The sequence below is a fragment of the Sorex araneus genome, chromosome 3, assembly GCF_027595985.1.
Source record: "Sorex araneus isolate mSorAra2 chromosome 3, mSorAra2.pri, whole genome shotgun sequence".
Classification (NCBI taxonomy): Eukaryota; Metazoa; Chordata; class Mammalia; order Eulipotyphla; family Soricidae; genus Sorex; species Sorex araneus.
This window is the reverse complement of record NC_073304.1, coordinates 232,988,872-233,011,172: the sequence shown is the minus strand read 5'-3', so window position 1 is coordinate 233,011,172 and position 22,301 is coordinate 232,988,872. Positions and strand designations below refer to the sequence as shown.

The 22,301-nt window shown below is 63.1% G+C and overlaps 1 protein-coding gene across 1 annotated transcript in view; it reads left to right on the top strand.

Moving 5' to 3' along the window:
* LOC129403649 (collagen alpha-1(I) chain-like) overlaps positions 1-22,033 on the top strand; it is a 96,599-nt gene extending 74,566 nt beyond the window's left edge. The window contains exons 2-3 of the mRNA XM_055133403.1: positions 1,717-1,848; positions 20,625-22,033. Of these exons, the coding sequence (XP_054989378.1) occupies positions 1,717-1,848; positions 20,625-20,936 (444 nt within the window). The 3' untranslated portion in view covers positions 20,937-22,033. The remainder of the gene's footprint in view (positions 1-1,716; positions 1,849-20,624) is intronic.
* Positions 22,034-22,301: the final 268 nt, after the last annotated feature.

The following is a 22,301-nucleotide window of genomic DNA, read 5'->3' as shown; positions in this document are numbered from 1 at the left end:
ACGGCCTGTTACTGCGTCACATTCCGGCCAACCTGCCGTGCTCCTGCTGGGACTCAGTGTTGGGGGTTTGGAGGTGTGGGAGGGAGCTATGAGAGATGTCGAGTTTGCAGCTCTGTGCTCCGCAAAATCCAGGACTCTTTTTTTTTAAATTAAATTTTTTTCTTTATTTTTCCTTTTTACAAAGCTGTTCATGATTGGATTTCAGTCGCACAGTGTTCCAACACCCATCCCTCCGCCAGTGTACATTTCCCAGCACCAGTGTCCCCAGGTTCCCCCCCATCACCCCCGCCCCCCACCCCTGCCTGCCTCTGTGGCAGGGGCTTTTCTTCTCTCTCTCTCTCTCTCTCTCTCTCTCTGTCTCTCTCTGTCTGTCTGTCTCTCTGTCTCTGTCTCTCTCTCTTTCTCCTTTTAAATCCAGATTTTTTTTTTTTTTTTGCTTTTGGGTCACACCCGGTGATGCACAGGGGTTACTCCTGGCTCTGCACTCAGGCATTACCCCTGGTGGTGCTCAGGGGACCCTATGGGATGCTGGGATTCGAACTCAGGTCGGCCGCATGCAAGGCAAATGCCCTCCCCGCTGTGCTATTGCTCCAGCCCCTTAAATCCAGAATTCTTAAGTGGGCAGTCTGGTTGGAGTTAAATGTTGGTTTTTTTTTTTTTTTCCCCTTTTTGGGTCATACCCGGCGATGCTCAGGGGTTCCTCCCTGCTCTGCACTCAGGAATCACTCCTGGTGGTGCTCGGGGACCATCTGGGATGCCGGGGATCAAACCTGGGTAGGTCAGAAACAAGGCAAATACCTTGCCCCCATACTATTGCTTCAGTCCCTGGAATTTATTTATTTATTTTTTTAGCTAGTGGGCGACTTTGGGGTATGGCAGTGGCTGCCGGGGCCTTGTTTGGGCGGGGGCTGGCCTGCCCCCCCACTCCGAGAGCACCCAGCAAATCTCAGCCGGCAGTGGGTGTCCCGAGACATTTTTGCGGCTAGGTGATCTCTTTTGAGATGGGTTAAGGTTCTCCGGAGCGTGGCCGGTAGGTGAGTTTCCATGGTGGTGGGGTGGGTCGTGGCGTGGCTGCCGGGGTTTCTGGAGCAGGGGTGGCCCGGCCCCTGTCCCGACAATGCGGAAACCTGGGACTTTCAGAACTGATGTTTCTCGATGCGTGAGAGCAGCCGGGCACAGGCGTGGGAGGCGTTTCTCGCCTTCTCGCAGTGCGCCCCGACAGACAGAGGCCTTCTGCAGGGTGGAGTCGTCAGCAGTGGGAGTAGGGGCCAGAGAGGTAGAACCGGGTAGGATCCCAGCACCGCCTCCCCCCCAGCCCGCCCAGCCCGGCCCAGCCCGGCCCAGCCCGGCCCAGCACCACAGGGAGTGATCCCCGAGCACAAAGCCAGAGAAAGTCCTGAGCACCGCCGGGTGTGGCCCCAAACCTTACAAACAGAAATTCAGCAGCCGTGTTGCAGAGCCCCGGGTGACGTGGTCGGCCGTAAAACACGGCGGCCAGCCCGCCCGCGGCACTCGGTAATTGGTGGGAACCATCCCCGGGCGCGACTCGGTTTCATTAGCTCACCCCCAGCGCCTTGCCCGCCTCACGTCTGCGTGTGGCGGCCTCCGAGGGCCCCGGGGCCACGCCGGCGGTGGCGGGGGGGGGGGGGGGGGCGGCACTGCTTTCTCTCCGGGCCACGCTCCTGGGCCTGCCCTGACGCTCTGTTCTCCTTCCAGGTGACGGCGGGGGCCCGGCCGGGCTGGCGTCCTGCACCAGGGGAAGCGGACGGGGAGCAGGCGACGGCTCCCGGAAGCCCAGGGGGATTGCTCGGACACCCAGGCCACCCGAGCACCCGTCAGCCGGCCTGGGTGAGTCCTGCCGGTCCCCTCGCTCCGCCAGAGCCCCCGGTGGAGGCTGGGTCTCCCGCACGCAGGGGCGCGGCCCGGCTCTCGGCTTCGGGAGTGTGAGGCTGGGGCGGGAGGGGAGGCTCGGGTCCCTCTGCTCACGTGACGGCCGGTGAGCCGGGCGGCGGGTCGCACCCAGGCCCCAGGGCGGCAGGATCCGCAGCCACAGTGCTCGGGCCTCTCAGGGGCCACAGTGCTCGGCACCGGGTGAGCTGCGGCCTGTGTGCCCTGCAGCCAGGGGGCGTGGGGGGCTCCTGCCCACCCCGGGGAGCTCAGGGGGAGCCCCAGGCTTCCTGGTGTGCAGCTGAGTGGAGGGGGCTCCTGGCCGCAAGGCTGGGTGTGTGTGTGTGTGTGTGTGTGTGTGTGTGTGTGTGTGTGTGTAAGGTTGGGGTGTGTGTGTGTGCATCCATGCTCAAAGCTGTAAGGCCAGTGTGCGTGTGTCTGTGTGTGCGCACACGCGCGTGAGTGCATGCGAGCAAAGTCGGGTGTGTGTGTGTGTGTGTACTGGGTGTGTGTGTATATACTGGCTGTGTGTGTATAAGGCTGGGGTGTGTGTGTGTGTGCAAGGTTGTGTGTGTATAAGGCCGGTGTGTGTGAGGTGGGGGTGTGTGTAGGCGCACAAAGCCGGGTGTGTGTCTGTGCAAGGTATGTGGCTGGTGTGTGTGTGTGCACATGCGCAAAGCTGGGGGTGTATGTGTGTGCAAGTCTGTGCAAGTCTGTGTGTGTGCGTGCGTAAGGCTGGTGTGTATGTGTGTGTATACATCCACAAAGCTGTGTGTGTGTGTGTGTGCATGGCTGTGTGTATATAAGGCCATGTGTGTCCACACACAAAGCTGAGTGTGTGTGTGTAAGGCCAGTGTGTGTGTGTGTGTGTGTGTGTGTGTGTGTGTGTGTGTGTGTGTGATGTCTGGGCCTCACCACATACCTCACTCTAAGTTCTGTCCTTTGTTATTGGTGGGCGTTAGCGGGGTGGGGTGGGGGGCGGGCGCCACGGTGCTGGGTGCTAGGCCCACCCCCGGCAGTGCTCTACCTGCCAGGCCCCGTGATGCGTTGTCACAGGGCCCCGCAGTGCCGGGGTCCCTGGGGCTGTTTCTGGGGGGGTCCCTCCTGGCCTCCGTGCGGGCCAGCTCCAGGCCCCTGTCCTCGCTCTGCGATTTATTTTGGTTTGGGTTTGGTGCCAGCTCAGCCGTCACTCTTGGCTCTGTGCTCAGGGGGCCCTGCGGGGTGCCAGGGATCGAGCCGGGATGGGGCACTAGCAAAGCGAGCATCTTCCCTGCTGCCCTGTGACTGTAATCACCGCCCCACACAGACACACACACACACACACACACACACACACAGACACACAGACACACACAGACACACACACACACACAGCCCATCAGCCCCTCCAGCTCCTGGTGCCCTGGGGAAACAATTTCTGGATGGGGGATCTCAGTGCAGCGGTGGGCAGCCCAGGGCCTGACCGCTCCCGGCCGAGCCCCGGACCCTGACCGCTCCCCGCCGTGCCCCCGGCCCTGACCGCTCCCCGTCGTGCCCCGGGCCCAGAGCCATTCTGGAGCTCTGGGGGAACAAACCCTCAGGGGCCACTGGACATTTCCACCTCTGGGCTCTGCTCCGGGGACCGTCCGTGCAGCTAGGCTGGCCAGGCCCCCAGAGGAGGCCAGTCCCTGACCCCTGTTCCGTCCAGGAAGCCCAAGCGGACTCTGCCCGGGAGCCCCTGTGACCCGGGGCCCGGGGCCAGCTGAGAGCTGGGGGCCAGAGAGAGCCCCGGGCGTCCCAGCAGACAAACGGGGTCACCCTCAGGCCCGGGCCCGCAGAGTCGGGTTTCCGGCCCCCCCGGACTCAGCCACAAGCCAGACGGCACTGTGGGTGGCGCTGTGGGCGGCCCCACCTGCCCGCCCTGCGGGGCCCCTGCGGGGACACCCCTGACGCCATCGGTTAGGCGTCTATTGGGAATCCCAGCCGCGAGCGGCTCTCCGGGGAGTGAGCAGCAGCCAGTCCCCACGGGGCTCCGGGCGCGTCCCCAGTGCGTCACCAGGGTTTCTCCCCCTTGGTCTTCTTCCTTATTTAAGATGCTTTTTCAAGGACGGGTGGGCGCACTGGAGAGAGTCCAGGTGCCCCCACCCCGAAGTGATCCCCGAGCGCAGAGCCAGGGGCCAGTCCTGAGCGCCACAGGGGATGAAAGGAATAAAAAAAAAACAGATTTGGGGGCCAGAGCACTAGAACAGGGGCTTGCCTTGCCCACGGCTGATTGGGTTCAGTCCTTGGCACCCCTGGAGGGTCCTCTGAGCACTGCCTGGGGTGATCCATGAGCACAGAGTCAGGAGTGATCTCTCAATACCTCTAGGAGTGAATCCTGAGCACAGAGCCAGGAGTCAGCCCTGAGCACAGAGCCAGGAGTCAGCCCTGAGCACAGAGCCAGGAGTCAGCCCTGGGCACAGAGCCAGGAGTCAGCCCTGGGCACAGAGCCGGGAGTGAGCCCTGACCACAGAGCTGGGACTAATCCCTGAGCACAGAGCCGGGAGTCAGCCCTAAGCACAGGGCCAGGAGTCAGCCCTGAGCACAGAGCCAGGAGTCAGCCCTGAGCACAGAACTGGGAGTCGTCCCTGAGCACAGAGCCGGGAGAGAGCCCTGAGCACAGCTGGGTGAGGCCCATGAGCCAAAAAGGGAAAAATAAGTTTTGGAAGGGAGGCAAGGAAGGACCAGAGGGCCTAAGCTTCCTTTGCTGGGTGTGTGTGTGTGTGTGTATGTGAGAGTGTGTGTGTGTATGTGTATGTATGAGAGTGTGTATGTGTGTATGTGTGTGAGTGTGTATGTGTGAGTGTGTGTGTATATGTGAATGTGTATGTGAGTGTGTCTGTGTATGTGAGTGTGTATGTGAGTGTGTGTATGTGAGTGTGTCTGTGTATGTGAGTGTGTATATGAGTGTGTCTGTGTATGTGAGTGTGTGTGTATGTGTGAGTGTGTATGTGAGTGTGTGTATGTGTGTATGTGTGTGTGTGTGTGAGTGTGTGAGTGACGGCGAGCCCCCGCCCGGCCTCACTCGGGCAGGGAAGGGGTGTGTGTCCTGGCCCCGTTTCCCTCTGCCCATGTCCAGACCCCTCGTGCCCTGAGCGTCCCCGGCTCCCATCTGGCCGCACCAGGGCCCGGGAGACGGGAAGCAGTGGGGCCGGAGCGCCCACCCTCTGGCCGTCCGCGGGGTGGCCAGCCAGTGGGCCGCAGTGGGAGGGCTGCGAGCTGGGCCTGCCCGTGACTCAGTGCTCGCACGCTGCGAGGGAAGTGACTCACGCCCGCCGGCGGGCCGGGCCCTGCCCCCCGCACCTGTCTGGGCCGGTTACTCATTAACCTCGAGCAGCCTGGGAACCGCATGCGGCCGGGCTTGGGGGCAGCTGCGCCAGCCGCCTGCCCCCTCCCCGCCCCGTCCACCCGCAGCTGGCGACGCCAGCGCCCCCCGTGGGTGGGTGGGGGCCCTGCAGGGGACAGAGGAGGAAGAGGAGGAGGAAGCCGAGGTCCAGGGCCCGAGGCGGGGCTGGGCGGGTGGCCCCTGCACCCCTCTCCTCCCTCCTGCCTCAGGCCCAGCCCCTGGCTGCCTGCAGGGGGAGGGGACGCGTCCCCCCCTCCCCCCCCCCCCCCGCCCTCCTTGACCAGGAGACACTCACATCCTGGGCCTGACCCGGCAAGACCCTGGCTCCCTCTCTGCACCTCTGCTCCTTCCTATCTTTTTGGGGGAGGTGGCAGAGTTCCTTAGACTGTGTCCCCTGGGATCTCCGTCCCTCGGCCCCTGATCCCGAGGTTGACCAGATGTCCGCCCTGGACTCTGCTCTCGGTCCCATTTCCCGGGGTCGACCAGATGTCTGCTCTGGACTCGGGCCTCCGCCTCCTGGCTCCCGGGCACCCGGCCTTCACTCCAGGCCTGCCCTCCCCCTCCCCCTCACGCCCTTCCGTCCCCTCCAGCAGGAGCAGGGAGGGGGCAGCCAGGGGGCTAGGGAGAGTGGAGGGTGAGCACGCAGGCCCCCGGGGGCCCCCTAAGAGAGCCAGTCGGGGTGGGAGAGACGGCCCTCTCCCCCGCGGTGGCCCCTCGGTCCTCCCGGGGCCCACTCCTGCGGGGGCAGGGGGCAGTGCGGGCACGGCAGCCGCCTGGGTGGCCCTGGACCAGTCGCCCCGTCTGTGAAGTGGGATCCTGAGCATCTGGCCTGTGACTCGGCTCCCGGGGGGCCGGTGAGGTCACCCGAGCCCGTGATGGGCGTTGGGAGGGGCCCTGGGCCACCCAGCACGGCTGGAGGCTCCTGGGGGGCCCTGGGGTGACAGCACAGCGGGGTCGGGTGGGGCTCACCCCTTCGGCCTCCTGAGCACCCCCCGGGCTGCCCCACCCGGCCGTCAGGCCATGGGGGGCTTTGTCTGGACTCCTGCACCCCAGAGGGCAGCTGCCAGGACCCTCTTTCTCGGCCCCTGTCCTGTGGGGGGAGGGGGCTCCTTTAGGTGCTGGGGGCTTGGGGCCACCTTGAAAAAATCTCACAAAAGGTTCAGTTGCTTTGTAAATCACAATTCTTTTTTTTTTTTTTAATTTTTTTTTAGTTTTTGGGCCGTGCCTGGAAATGCTCAGGGGTTATTCCTGGCTCTGGTGTTCAGGAATTAATCCCGGGGGTACTCGGGGGACCCTGTGGGATGCCAGGACTGGACCTGGGTTGGCTGTGTGCAAGACAAGAGCCCTTTCCTCTGTACTATCACCCCAGCCCCACAGTTCTCTGAATTAAATAAAAACAATTGCACGGTTGCACTGTTGTCCTGTTGTTCATCGATTTGCTCGAGCGGGCACCAGTAACGTCTCCATTGTGAGAACTTGTTGTGACTCTTTCTGGCATATCGAATATGCCATGGGGAGCTTACCAGGCTCTGCTGCGTGGGCAGGATACTCTCGGTAGCTTGCCGGGCTCACCGAGAGGGTCGGAGGAATTGAACCCGGGTCGGCCACGTGTAAGGCAAATGCCTTACCCGCTTATATACATTAAAAAAATGTTCTGAGGGGCATCAGATTTTATAGTAGCGCTGTATGCCAAGGAGGTGTCTGCAGAGGGCCCCCGGTTACCGTATTTCCCCCAGTAGGTGTCCCTGCACCGCATCAGGCCCAGTGTGTCACCGTACAGGCGACTTCTGATGGAGAGCCTCACAGACGCTCACTCCGGCCGTCGAGCCAGAGAACACGGCAGGACATGAGCACTGAGCCAGGCGTGGGATGCGTCTGCTTCCTGGTTGCTGTCCTTGGTGGGGTCTGGGGAGGCTCGGGGAGGAGGAATGCTGAGCTGGGGCTGGGGGGTGCCTCGGGGGCAGGATGTATCCATCCAGCATGGGGGGCCGTCCTGCCTCCCCGGAGTCAGACCCGTTTTGCCCACCCCCTGCCCTCTCCCACCGCCCCCTGCTCCGGGCTCGCCTGCTGCGCTGGTAAACCCCAGATGACTCTTGAGACTTCCCCCCCACCCGGCCCCCTCCAGGTGTAGCTTATTCCTTTCGGGAGTGGGGGGGCCAGGGTGAACCCTTTGTGGTGCCCGGGGAGGGATTCGAACCCGAGTCGAACCTTCCCAACCGGACCATATCTGTGGCCTGAGATCTCGTGGTCTTGGGAGACCCCCATCCGCCTTCTGGTCCTTCCACCAGGCTCTGGCCTCCGGGGTGTGGCGGGAATAAAGGGGCGGGGGTGCACCTCGGAGAAATACTTCACTGGAGATCCAGAAGGGGTCCCGCAGGCTGCCCTCCCCGCCGGGGTGCGGGTGGGGCGGACGGGGCTCCCCTGCCGGAAGCCATGTGGCTCCTGGGGGTCAGGGGCTGGGGGGGCGGATGTTTGCAGAGGTGACCAGTAAAGGGGCTGGTGATGGATCATGAGCAGGAGGGGTGGGGGGAGGCGGGGAGGGGGAGGGGCGTGCTTGCAGACCCAGGGGTGCCCGGCGGTGCCCGGTGTCGCAGGAGGCCGAGAGAGAGCCTGGCGCAGAGTGGCAGGGCACAGAGGGGCCAACCTCGCCAGGCCGGGAGGGAGCCTCCAGGGAGCGGGAATGGAATAGGCGTGTGGAGCCCGAGGTGGGAACGGGCGTGGGGGGCTGAGATGGGGGGGGCACGGGGTGGGAGGGGGTCTGCTGCGGGGGAGGAGGCGGAGGGTGAGCAGAGCACTTGGGCCTCGGGCGGGCGCGGCTGCGTGCCCAGTGCCGCGCTCCACAGACCCGTGAAGGTGCATCTTCAGAGCCCGGTCACGTGGCGTCCTGGCCCCGCCCCCCGCGCCTTCCCCCGCTGCCCCCGGGGTCTTAGAGCTCAAACCATCCTCACGTCCACCCCACCCACCGACGTGGACCCAGACCACGGAGCAGTGGACGCCGTTAGCCGCCTCCAGCCCGCTGGCCGGGAGGGACCGTTCTCAGAACGGGCGCTAACGTGAGCGTTTGGCGATTAATGACCTTTGGGTGAGTTTTGTGGGTTTTTTTTTTTGGGGGGGGGGCTTATACAGAGGAGGCACTAGTGTCCGAGCAGGCTCGGGTGGCCGCGGGAGGGGCCTCTGCCCAGCAGGACCGGGCGATCACGGTCGGGCCTGAGACCGCACAGATGCTTGGGCCTGAGGAACTGGGGGTGGCCAGGCCTGCACTGGTGGTCCCCGGGATCCGTGACGTGTGGGGTCCACACCTGGGCGCCACACGTGCGGAGCAGGCGCCCCCCGAGGGCCGAGAGGCGCCCCCACCGGCCTCCCTCTCGGGACCGTTGTGATGAGTCAGTCCTTCCCAGGAAGACACTGACACTTTTTTTTTGGTTTGTTTGTTTTTTCCGAGTCATACCCGGTGATGCTCAGGGCTTCCTCCTCCCAGTTCTGCGCTCAGGAATTACTCCTGGTGGTGCTCAGGGGATCGAACCCGGGCTGGCTGCATGCAAGGCCAACGCCCTCCCGGCTGTGCTGTCATGGAGGCAGCCCGACTTGAGGCTCGGTCCTGCTGATGTCCCCGCGCCTCCGGCTTGCTCTGGAAGGGGTACCCGAAACACGCCGGTTCCGGAACCTTCTTCCCCACGCCCCCTCGGAGCGAGCATGTGCAACGGAGATTTAGGACTCTGGCTGTTCCGGGGCACAGGAAGGAAGGAAGGAAGGAAGGAAGGAAGGAAGGAAGGAAGGAAGGAAGGAAGGAAGGAAGGAAGGAAGGAAGGAAGGAAGGAAGGAAGGAAGGAAGGAAGGAAGGAAGGAAGGAAGGAAGGGAGGGAGCTGTTTCACGTGCCGTCGTGGGGACGGACGGGCCCTGATCTTCACAGGCGGGGGCAGGGGGCCCTGCCAGGCCTCGGACGCAGGAACTGGTCCCGCCAGCGTCTCCAGGGGCAAAGAACTGCATCTACTTCTTGAGTTTCTGCAGTTGCCTGGAGCTACTTGACGGGCGGCTGGGGTGGGAGGGAGGGGGTCCCTGCCCCGGGTCAGATCCCCCCTGTTTGCCAGGGCTCTGGCGCTGGTTTGGCCTCCCTCACTCCCCCGAATAATCTGGGATAATCCCCACTCCCCCCCCCCCCGCCACACACACACACACACACACACACACACACACACACCCCTCGAAACCGTCTTCACATCATCCCACCTGCCAAGTCCTTGTCGCCAGCTTGGACGCCCTCGGCAGGCCCCAGATGGGAACGTGACTGTTTTGGGAAAGGGGAGGGCGTTGAGTCATGAAGGAGCCTGCACCCCGTTTCGAGACTTCTCTGCCCGACAGTTCTTCCAGGAAGGGGCATTGCTCATGGCTCACTGCCCAGCATCAGAGGTTGGCAGCGAGTGGTCGGCCCCTTTAAGAGCAGCCCGGGCGTGGGGGGTGGTCGGGGAGCGGGGAGGGGGTGAAACCCCTTTCCTGGGAATCCTTGCATGTTGGCCGCTTCCGGGAGGGAGGAAGACAGCGGAGGCGACCCTGGGCCCTGACTCATTTCCAGGCTCCGTGGACGCCTCCCTGGGCCCTGCCCCTGTGCCAGGACTGCCCCTTTGATTCCGGGCTCACTGTCCGGCCCCCTCTGCCAGCAAGTCCCAGCACGCCCAGGGGCCTGGCAGGGCTGCCACTGCCCAGACGGGGCTCCGGGCCGCTTCTTGGCAGCTGCGCCCGAGATGTTGGTCTCTGCCTCTCTCCTGTTTCCCAGCCCGCCCCAGCCCTGCCAGCCCGGCGGGGAGCCGGTGTCCAGGGCTGGGCGGAGAACAGAGAGAGACGCTTGCAACAGAGGCCGGGCAGGCTCCAGGGGACCTGGGAACGGGCGCTGCCAAGAGTAGTCTGTTTGCTGAGAGAGAGAGAGAGAGAGAGAGAGAGAGAGAGAGAGAGAGAGAGAGAGAGAGAGAGAGAGAGAGAGAGAGAGAGAGAGAGAGAGGAGAGGGAGAGGGAGAGAGAGAGGGAGGGAGGGAGGGAGGGAGAGAGAGAGAGGGGGAGAGGGAAAGTGTTCCTTTCTATAGTTCAGACTGCAGAACTCTGCAGAGCAAGGAAAATGAAGAGAGAAAGAGACCTAGGAAAGGGTGGGAGAGGAAGAGAGAGGGAGATGGAGAGAGAGATAGAGGGAGAGTGAGCGGGGGAGAAGGAGAGACTGAGAGAGAGACCGAGATAGATATAGAGAGACTGAGAGAAAGACCAAGATATGAGAGAGAGAGAGAGAGAGGGAGGAGAGAGAGCAAGAGAGACAGACGGAGGAGAGAGCGAGAGGGAGAGAGAGAGAGAGGGAGAGGGAGGAGAGAGAGAGAGAGGGAGAGAGGGAGAGAGAGAGAGCATGCTCCTTGCTGTAGTTGGAGCTTTGCAAACACGACGTCCCGTTTGGGCCTCTGACCCCATCGATTGACAGTGACCCCGAGCTCTGGGGTCCCAGTTGGAATCCGCCCCCGGGGCAGGCCGGGGTGTCAGCAGAGCGCCCCCCGCAGCCTCCCGGGCAGGTGACCCGGCCGTGGCCGAGGCCCCACCCCTCGCGGGGTCCCCGGCACCCCAGGAGCCGTGTCTGTCTGGGCCCGGGCCGGGGAGGCATATGGCGGCGCGGCCGTCCCAGGCAGGCCCCGGCCAGAGCGCGCCGGGGACGCCCGCCCTGCTGCGCCGCGTGGGTGGCCTGTCCCGTGAACTCGCTCCTGACCTCCCGGGTCCAGCTGCAGCCCGGCGGAAGGCCCGACCCCACGCTGCCTCCCGGCGGGCGCTGAGCTCAGCTCCCCGCGGCCCACGGCCCACGCCCGGGGGCTGTGCCTGCTGGGACGGGCACCCAGGACCCCCCGGGCATCGTCCCCCGAGTCCTCGAGCTGAGTGGAGAGACCCAGGCCCAGGACACGCGTCTGGGCCTGAGAAGCAGATAGATAGAGGCCGTGCGGGAGGCGGGAGCCGTGTGTGTGTGTGTGTGTGTGCGTGCACATGTGAGTGCATATGCGTGTGCATGTGTGTGTGTGTGCACATGGGCATGCATGTGTGTGCACACTTGTGTGTGTGTATGCATGCGTGTGCATGTGTGCATGTGTGTGTATGTGTGTGCATGCTTCTGTCTGCGTATGTGTGCGTGCATTTGTGTGTGTGCATGTGTGTGTATGTGTGTGTGCATGCTTCTGTGTGCATGCTTCTGTCTGCATATGTGCGTGCATGTACATGTGTGTGCATGTGTGCGCACACATATGTGCGCATGCGTATGTGCACATGTGTGCATGTATGCATGTGTATGTGTGTGTGCAGATGTGTGCATGTGCGTGTGTATATGTGTGTATGTGTGCACGTGTGTGCGTGTGGTGTGTGTCTGTATGTATCGGGGCTGCTCAGCTGTAAGCAGGAGGGTGGTCCCCGTGCTTGTGGCTCCCCTGCACCCCCCAAGTTTAGGGGGCTCCTCCCGGGAGCCACCGCAGTCCCCTCCCTGCACACAGCCTGTGTGCGGGGATGTTTGGGACGTCTGAGGGTGCAGAGGGGAGCCGGGGTGGGTTCAGACGTGCCATGAGCCACTCCGGGGACTCGAATGAGAAACTGGGGGCCCGGAGCAGCCGGACACGGGAGGGCGTTTGCCTGGCACGCAGCTGACCCAGGTTCGATCCCCGGCATCCCGTATGGTTCCCGAGTCCTGCCAGCCCTGAGCGCCGCAGGGCGTGGCCCCCAGACGACACCCAAGACCCAAACCCTCTCAGGAACCAGAACCGGCCCAGGAGGAGGCCGCAGAGGGCTGGGGCACGTCTGGCATGTGAGAGGCCCCAGGCCTGACCCCTCGCCCCAGTGTCACCCACCAGAGCATGGACCCTTCACCCGAGCCCCAGGCCCACGTGGCCGTGACGTTTGCTGGGAGTTAGCCCCCTGGGGTGCCCAGCTCCAGCCTGCCAGCCCGGGGCTCATGGCCTGGGCACCCCGAGGAGCAGCAGGGTGGGCAGCGCCCCCTCCTTGGGTTCCCTGGAAAGGTGTCGCGCGTGACTGCTCTCACGTAGTATGAGACCAAGACCCAAGGGCCACGCTTGCAAGCCTGCCTGAGGGCTGGGGGAGAAGGCAGAGGGGACAGGGAAGGGGCCGCTCGGACAGCGATGGTGGGAAGTGTCACTCCGTCACTCGGGATAAGGACGGCGTGCTGAAAGGAGGGGGAGGGACAGATAGGATGGCCGCAAACCATGATAGCCAAAAGGAGAGAGAGAGGGAGAAAGAGAGACAGAGACAGAGACAGAGAGGAAGGGAGGGAAGGAGGGAGAGAGACAGAGAGAGGGAGAGAGACAGAGAGAGAGACAGAGACAGAGAGAGGGAAGGAGGGGGAGAGACAGAGACAGGGAAAGAGACAACAGAGACAGAGAGAGGAAGGGAGGAGAGAGGGAGACGGAGAGAGAAAGATGGAGAGAGAGAGGGAGAGAAACAGAGGGAGGGAGGGAGGGGGAGAGACAGAGACACAGAGAGAGAAAGAGACAGAGACAGAGTCAGAGAGAGAGGAAGGGAGGAGAGAAGGAGAGAGAGAGGGAGGGAGGGAAGGAGAGAGACAGGGAGGGAGGGAGAGAGACAGAAAGAGGGAGAGATACAGAGAGAGACAGAGACAGAGAGAGGGAGGGAGGGAGGGAGAGAGACAGAGACAGGGAAAGAGACAGAGAGAGAAAGAGACAGACAGAGACAGAGAGAGGAAGGGAGGAGAGAGGGAGATGGAGAGAGAAAGATGGAGAGAGAGAGGGAGAGAAACAGAGGGAGGGAGGGAGGGAGAGAGACAGACACAGAGAGAAAGTGACAGATAGAGAGGAAGGGAGGAGAGAAGGAGAGAGAGAGGGAGGGAGGGAGAGAGATAGAGAGAGAGAGGGAGGGAGGGAGGGAGAGAGACAGAGACACAGAGAGAGAAAGAGAGACAGACAGAGACAGAGAGAGAGAGGAAGGGAGGAGAGAGGGAGGGAGGGAGGGAGAGAGGGAGGGAGGGAGAGAGAGAGGGAGGGAGGGAGAGAGACAGAGATACAGAGAGAGACAGACAGAGAGAGAGGAATGGAGGAGAGAGAGAGAGAGGGAGGGAGGGAGGGAGGGAGAGAGAGACAGAGACAGAGGGAGGGAGGGAGAGAGACAGAGACACAGAGAGAGAAAGAGAGACAGACACAGAGAGAGAAAGAGAGACAGACAGAGAGAGAGAGAGGAAGGGAGGAGAGAGAGAGAGAGGAAAAGCCCCTGCCACAAAGGCAGATGGGGGGGTGATGGGAAGGAACCGGGGACACTGGTGCCGGGAATTGTGCTCTGGTGGCGGGACGGGTGTTGGAACCCTAATGGCCGATACCCAGACATGAACAGCTTTGTACCCGGGTATCTCGTGGTGATTCAATAGAAAAATCAAATTAAATTGAATTAACAAAAAAAAAAGGCATCAGCAGAGGGGTGGGGACAGTGCCCCCCGCCCCCCCTCCATCCCTCTCAAAGGTGCCGCACGTGCTGTGCACGGGGACTCCGCCATGCACACCCCTGGCCGTGGCCCCCGGCTCTGGCCGCCGGTGGCGGGTGGGGGAGGGGCGCTGGCCGGGTGCCCGCACACACCTGGCCGCGGGCGGGGCCGGCCGGCCGGCCGGATCCCATGGCTAATCAGGGGCCGCTCCCGGATCTGGACCTTGATCTGCCTCCTGCAGGAAGCCGGGGGCCTCGGGTGACATGTGCCCTGGGCTCATGGGCCCTTCCGGCCAGGAGCACTGACCACGGCGGGACCCTGGTCCCTGACCGCTCCTCTCATTGGTTTGTTCACAAGCTCCTCTGCTCACTCATTCATTCATTCACGCATCCGGGACTCATGCTTGTCTTCCTTTGTTCACCTGCGCCTCTGCTCATTCATTCATTCACTCACTCATCGGGGACTCATTCATTCCTTCATTTGTTTATTCATCCACGGGCTCACTCCTTCGTTCCTCTCTGGTCACACGTTCCTCTGTTTGTGAGTCATTGACTCCCCCAGCCGTGGACTCGTTCATTCCCTTGCTCATTCACGTAACTCCTCCATCTGTTCACTCCTTTCTTATTCATTCACTTGTTCCTTTGTCCCTTGGCGCATGTACAGCCGGACGCTCATCTCTTCGTCCACGGCTTCATCCTTGTACTCATTCATTGCTTCATCTGTTCATCTCGTGCATTCACTCATTCCCCTGTGCACTCGCCCATTCATCCACTCACTCGCTTACTCATTCATTCATTCATTCATTCATTCATTCATTCACTCATTTACCCAGCCGGGCTGCCGGCCAGTCGCCCCACAAAGGCGAGAGAGCTGCAGTAGCGAGCCCAGGGCAGAGCTTTCCAGAACCTTCAGGAAGCCATCCAGCCTGCTGCTGCCGTGCCCACACCCTCTCCCCACGGAGCTCCATCTTTCCGGCCCCCCCAAGCAGACCCGAGTGCGACAGAGAGCACGCCGCAGCCCTCAGCCCCCTGCACTGCCCCCCCAGATCCGGCGAGGCCCTAATTCGCCCTCCCCACCGGCCTCCTTCCCGGAGTGGGGGGACGGGCCCGTGCCCGGAGGCCAGGCAGTAGCCCTCTGCCCCAGTGAGCCCTGGAGTGGCCCCGAGGGCAGGACACTTCCTGTCCCCGAGCCCCGCTGGCCGCGGGCCAGGGGCCCTTGGAAGGACGGGGCCCTTGGAAGGCCTGGGCGGGGTCCCCGCTATCGGGGGTGCCCATCTCCCGCGGCAGCCCGAGGGCTGGCAGGTGCGCAGGGCCTTTGAAGTGGGGGCCTCGCGAGGAGGTGCTCAAAGCACCCCGCCCCGCCGGCGATAGCAGGGGCCGCGTTCACAGGCCGGCCGCCTCCTGATAACACCCCTTTACTGCGCCCGCCCGCGCCGCAGTGGGCACGCAGCGGCGAGCTTCAAAGTGGGCCCTGTGCAAAGACGCCCCGGCCCCTCGCGGCTGTGAGCAGGGGGCCCCCCGGCGGCTCGCCCCTTCCTGGGGCCCCGGGAGGGGAGGGACTGGCCACGGACAGACACTCCATCCTCTGTCGAGGGGACGCAGGCAGCTGCGGGCGCTGCCGTCCACCCTCCTGGCCAGCACCCCCTCCCCACCCTCCTCTGCCTCTGTGGGTGCGGCTTTGTCGTCGAGTGGCAGCGGGGACGGAGAAGGGGTCACTCAGTCAGTGAGGGTTGGAGGGACGGCTCGGGATGGGAGAGGCGTGCGGAGAGCAGACACAGGACCGAACCTCTCTGTATCTGTGTTGAAAACCATCATGCCCCGAAGCAGAGCAAGAGGATGGGGGAATTGTCTGCCAGGGAGGCAGAGGAGAGGGTGGGAGAGGGAGTGGGGGGTGGACTGGGGACACTGGGGGTGGGGAATGTGCACGGGGGAGGGATGGGTGTTCGACCACTGTAAGACTGAAACTCAGACTGAAAGCGCGTAACTGCCGCTCAAGGTGATTCAATTAAAAAAAAAAAATGTGGGGCTGGAGCAATAGCACAGCGGGGAGGGCGCTTGCCTTGCACTCGGCCGACCTGGGTTCGATTCCCAGCATCCCATAGGGTCCCCTGAGCATTGCCAGGGGTAATTCCTGAGTGCAGAGCCAGGAGTGACCCCTGCGCATTGCCAGGTGTGACCCAAAAAAAGCAAAACAAAACAAAACAAAAAATAAAAAAAATGTGGGTGTGGGGAGTCACAAGATAGAGGCTCGGGCAAGACAACCCCAGGAGTTCCCCTTAGGGGTCACAGTCCCCCCCAACACACACACACACACACACACACACACACACACACACACACACACTTCTCAGGCGCACTCATTCACGTGTCGTGGGACCAGCTCGAGAGACGGATGTCCTGTGGCCCTGCTCGGCATGGGGGAGTCAGGGAGAAGGGGCTGCAGGGGCGGGGGGTGCAGGGCGGACTCGCGGAGGACGACCCTGAGGATGGGGCACCCGTTCTGCCTCCCCCCACCCCGTCCCCCCACAGCGCCACCCCCCCTGACCCGGGGGCGGGGGTGGAGCCCACATTCCATCCGGCCGTCAGGATGCGGCTGAGTTCCCGGGGGCCCCGGGAGACGGCCGCCAGCAGGGCCGCCACCGCACACGCCGAGCATCTGGAAGCTCTCTGGGTCGGAACCCGCTCGCGAGAGGCAGGGCCTTTGCACGCGAGGCTCTGGCTGCAGGGCGCCTCAGGCCTGGGGCCGCCGTGGGCAGTGGCCTACGCCAGTCTCGTCGTCCTCTGCTGTCCCGATAACCGTGGTGTCGGTGGGGGGGGGCATGCCAGAAGGTCCTGGGAGCAGAAGAGGGTCCCAGAGTGCCAGTCTCTGGTACCATGGGGGGGCATGGTTCCTGGGGAGGGGGGGTCGGAAGTCACCTCTGTGTTAAGTAAGCACAGGGAATGATTTCTATTTTTTTTGGGGGGGGGTCACCCCAGTGATGCTCAGGGGTTACTCCTGGCAGTGCTCAGGGGACCCTATGGGATGCTGGGAATCGAACCCGGGTTGGCTGCGTGCAAGGCAAACGCCCTCCCCGCTGTGCTGTCGCTCCAGCCCCTGAGCTCCAAGCCTCCAGCCTAGTCCCGCCGTGGAAGACGCTGATTGGACCCAGCTGGGGCGAGGCCGAGGCCTGGGGGCTCTGAACCGGTGCCCCAGGGGCACCTGAGTCCAGCCAAGCTCAAGAAGGGAGACATGAAGAGCTAGTGCAGGGGGTTAGGGTGCCGGGGCCCCCCATCTCAGCCCCCAGCCCCTGAGCTCCACCTCGAGTGACCGCTGAGCACAGAGCCAGGAGTAGCCCCTGAGAAGCAGTGAGTCACGGGCAATTGTCTCCCCCGCCAGAAAGCCAGAGAGGGCTGGAGAGATCTCACCCCGAGGGTGGGCTCAGTCCCCGGCATCCCCTGCTGTCCCCAGAGCCAGGAGTGACCAACCCACGGACAAACTCCCGAGGGCAGACTCTGCCATGGGCAGTCGCCATAACGCCCAAATCACAGTCTTCGGTTTAGTGACAGCGTGCAGGAGACTCCCAAACAGTGCTCAGTGGGCTCTGGGACACTCCTGGTGATTCTCGGTCACCCTGACTGACAGCTTGGCGCTGCGTGGGCACGGTGGCACCCAGTATTGTCCAGGCCACCGAAGCCGTGCTCAGGGAGGCCTCCGGGATTGAACCCAGTGGTGCTCGGGGTGGGGACCGTGTGGTGCCCGGGACTGAACAGGAGCCAATGCATGCGCTCTGTCCTCTGTCCTAACTGACCCCCGGAGACAGCTTGTGATGGGCACAGCTCGGGGGGCTCCCAGCCGAGACCAGGGGTGGTGCGAGTTCCATCCTGAGGCAGAGGCGTCTGCCCCCAGGGGCCCCCTGAAGAACGATCCAGTCCCCAAGGTCATCAGCTGCTGGGGTGACCCAGGGACTTGTCACACTCGAGTGTGTCCAGTTCTCCTGGCCAGGCCCCGCACCCAGAGCCGGAGATCCCCGAAACAGGGGCCCTGGGCATTGGGCAGTGAAGGGGGACAGCCTCCCCTCTCGCTGCCGGACCCCCTTCAAGACCATCAGCCCTGCCCACTGTCCTCTTAGCACAGTGGGGCTGCTGGGGCACCGGCCGTCATGTCTACGTTGAAAGCAGATGGGGAATACAGCCCCTGTCTCTATTTTTTGGCTTCTGTTTTGAGGTGGGGGTCACACTCGTCAATGTTCAGGGGTGACTCCTGGCTCTGCACTCCGGGATGATTACACCTGGCGGTGCTGGGGGTCCCTATGGGATGCCGGGGATCGAACCCAGGGCAGCCGCGTGCAAGGCAGACACCCTCCCCACTGTACTGTCGTCCCAGCCCAAACCAGCCCGTCTCTTGGCAGGACCCGGGGATTGCCCCTGGGGTCCTGGCTCCCCGAGGACCCTCGCCAGACCCCCCCGCCCCCCGCCACTCAGGGGTGATGTTCTCAGGGTTCGAGCCTTCGGGTGTGGGTCTCGGGGAGCCATGGAGGCTTGACAGCAAGTCCCCCGCCCGGGGCTGGCTGGCCTTCCCGCCTCCCCGGCCACTGCTGAGTGGCAGACAGCAGGAGACAGTCCTGTCACTCCCCCCGCAGAGATTTCTAAAGGGTCAGGGTGGGCGGGTCTGGGAGCACTGGGCGGGTGGGCGGGACGGGTGTGTTAGGGAAGGGCCCTGGTGAGGTGGAACGGCTGGCGATGGAGAGGCAGCCGCTTGTCACTTGCCCTGTCCCCTCCCCGCCCCCCCTCCCCCTGACCGGGCCGGGCTCCTCCCATCCTGCCCCCCCTCCCAGAGCCCTTTGCCTCCTCTGCCCTGAAAGGGGACCCCTGAGGCGCAGGCCAGCACGGGCCCCCCTGGGGTTCCTTGTCCCTCCCTGGGTTGGTTCCTTGGTCACACGCCCCCCCCCCCATCTCCCACCCGCCTTGGCTGGGCCCGGCGGGCCCGGGGTGCTGTATGCCCTGCTTTGGGTTTTATTTGGCGGGTGCCCCCCTCCCTCGCCCCGGAGCGGCTGTTTGGTGCCAAGCCATGCGGTTGCCAGGCAACCAGGAGGAAGCCCATCAGCCACTGGGCTACTGCCAGTTCCTCTGCTGTGTGCCGGGAGGCCCCCCGGGAAGGTGGGGGGGCGGCCCCCCCATGATGCCGAGACAGACAGCGGCTCAGCGGGCGCCTCTGCCCAGACGGGGGGTGAGGGGGGCGCGGGGGAAGGCGGCCAGAGAAAGGCTGGAACATTGGGGGGCGGTTTCCTTCGTTTGGAGGGCAGGGCCTGGCCCAGCTGGGGAGGGTTCGGGGCCTGGGGTGTCCGCAACCGAGGTCTCCCCCTTTCCCACGGTCTCCTGGGCCCCGCCCCCCTCTCTGCTGGTGTTCGGAGTGGTGGTGGGGGGCTTTTCCCTGCCTCTGAGCCCGTGTCTCCCCTGGGAATACCGTGCACCAGGCCCATCTGGTGGAGAAAGACGGGGCCTGTTGGTTTCTAGAAGCTTCTGGAATCCTTGGGATGTAGGACCTCGTGGGCCAGGGTCTGCCTCATGGAGTGTGGGGTGGGGCTGGGAAGGCCAGCCCGGGGAGGCAGCGGCCCGCAGGCCTCGTGGTGGCCACTGGGGCGGCCAGTGGGGACACACCCGGGATTGGCAGCGCCCAGTCTCCTGATTCTGTGAAGGGGCCTCAGGCTCGCTAGATGGGGCCCCTCAGTGCTGACCTGGTCACCCCTGGGCTCATGTCCCCTCAGCACATTCTCCTCAGCCCATGTCCCCTCAGCCCATGTCCCCTCAGTCCATGTCCCCTCAGCTCATGTCCCCTCAGTCCATGTCCCCTCAACCCGTGTCCTCTCAACTCGTGCCCCCTCAGCTCATGTCCCCTCAGCCTGTGTCCCCTCAACTCGTGTCCCCTCAGCCCATGTCCCCTCAGCCCATGTCCCCTCAGCTCATATCCCCTCAGCCCGTGTCCCCTCAGTTCATGTCCCCTCAGCTCATGTCCCCTCAGCCCATGTCCCCTCAGCTTATGTGTTCTCAGCTCATATTTCCCCCCATCTCATGTCCCCCCAGTTCATGTCCCCTCAACCCGATGGCCACTTAGCTCATGCCTCCTCAGCTCCTTGTCCCTCAACTCATGTTCCCTCAGCTCAGGTCCCCTCAGCCCATGTCCCCTCAGTTCATGTCCCTCTATCTCATCATCATCATCGTCGTCGTCGTTGTCGTCATCATCATCATCATCATCATCATCATCATCATCATCATCCCGATCCCATTGATCGTTGATTTTCTCGAGCGGTCTCAGTAACGTCTCCATTCGTCCTAGTGAGATTTTAGAAGCCTCTCCTTACTCATCCTTGCCAACGATGCTGCATTGGAGGCTCTTTCAGGGTCAGGGGAATGAGACCCAGCTTGTTACATGGTGTATATGAATACACCATGGGGAGTTTTCGAGGCTCTCCCATGTGGGCAGGAAGCTCCTCGTAGTTTGCCGGGTTCTCCCAGAGGAGAAGTAGGCTATAAGATCTCCTATTCCCCCGATTCCTGTCCCTCAGCTCCTGTCCCCTTAGCTTTTGACCCTTTATCTCATCCTGTGGTGCCAAACATGCCCCAGTGACCTGCTTGTCGTTGCCGTGCCTCTGCCGCACGCCTCAGACTGGACAGCTACTTGCTGGCAAAGGAGAATGTTCCAGTACTCCGGGCCGGCGAGCACCAGCTCCTTGAAACCTCAGCTCTGGGGGTCGTGGTGAGAAGCTGTGGGGTGATGAACCGGGGTAGGGAGGGTCCCTGGAGACGTGTGCGGGGCCGTCAGAGGAGCTCTGGAACCCATTCTGGGAATCCGGGTGTGCTTCCGGGTCTCTGGAAGATTCCCCGGGGGCCGCCCCTGGGGAGGGCCAAGCAGGGGGGTCTCACTCTCGCCCTTGTTCTGTGCTGCAGGCTGGACCGCAGGAGCGACTCCCGGCTGCCTCTCTGCCCCATGCTACCCCCCGGGAAGCCCCCGGTGCCAGCGGTCCTGGGGCGAGAGGACCCTTCTCTTCAGAGGCAAGTGTGTTCTGGAGCGGATGGAGGACGCCCGTGCTGCAGCATATAGAACATTCTGGAAGGACCTCGGATACAGGAACAGTGGGAAACAGCACGCCTCCCGGCCCTGGTCCTTCCTCCTGGGGAGACTCCCCTCTGGCACTGCCCACCCCCTGCATCTCCCGGGGCTGCCGTTTCTCGGCCCGCCTCCGTGAGCCTTTGGGCTGAGCGCCTCATTCCTCCTCCCGGCTCCAAGATGTCCCGGTCACGTGCAGAGGGAATCGTTGGCTGCACACGGACCACACGGGATGGGAAGTTTGGGTTCTGGCACCTTCTAAAGAGGCCAGAGCTTGGGTGCTGCTTGCAGAGTACCCACTCTGCATGGGAGGGGCCCTGCCCCATCCATCTGGCACCAGCCAACCCCCCACCCCCCCGCCACTGGCTCCAGAGCGAGCGATGCGTGTCCATCCCTCAAGGTGGAGGCGGCCGTCCGCCAGCCTTCAGGGTCAGCCGGTCCACAGCTGGGCGTCCGGAAGAGCAGAAGACCAAGGTCCTGGCTGGGACCAGCCTCGCAGCATTGCCCGGACACGGAGGCACGGGCGGCCGTGAAGCCCTTTTCTCTCGCGCAGCTCTGGAGACCCGGTCCAGCACTCCGGGCTTCCGGACCAGACGGTCCAGTGTCACAGCTGATGTTTCTCGACGACGCTCCACTAATGCTCCCGCGGGTCCCTTTTTGCTTTGCTCAGTGGTCGCCCTGTGCATGGCAGAAAAACCAGGAGGGCTCCTCAACTCCCGTCCTGCGCCGGCCGTCGCCCAAACGCAGGTGCCAGTGCTCCCGTGCGTCCCCGGACCCCAGCAAGTGGATGTTCCCCTTTGTAGAACGAATTGAAGGTCGCCACGTGGGGGCCAGAGTCACGCATGACAGCAGGAGGGCGCTTGCCTCGTATAGAGCAGACCTGGGCTCAACCCCTGACTCCATGGAGAATCCTGCAGGCCCGCCAGGAGTGATCCCTGAGCACAACTGGGTGTGACCCAGAAACAAACTGTATCACTGTCATCTCGTTGTTCATCGATTTGCTCGAGCGGGCACCAGTAACGTCTCCATTGTGAGACTTGTTGTGACTGTTTTTGGCAAAACGAATATACCACAGGTAGCTTGCCAGGCTCTGCTGTGCGGGCGGGATCCTCTCGGTAGCTTGCCGGGCTCTCCGAGAGGGGCGGAGGAATCGAACCCAGGTTGGCTACGTGCAAGGCAAACGCCCTACCCGCTGCGTTATCGCGCCAGTCCAGAAACTTAATAATAAAGCTAGACATGTTTCACTGCTCATGTTGTAGATCATGTATTTCTGTGGCCCGTGGTCACTTTGGCGTCTTCAGAACGGGGCCTCGGTACCCTTGTTGGCATCTGAGTTGCACCCGAGCATCAGCAAGGAGCCCCTGAGAGTTTGGGGCTGGGGGGCTGCGAGATGCGTCTGGGCTTTCTCCTGCCTTCCTGGACATGCAGGCGGACTTGGGGTGCGACTTTGATTCCTTCCACTCAAGGAAACAACTCTCAGGGGATCCCAGCCCTAACCCCAACCCTACCCATGCCCC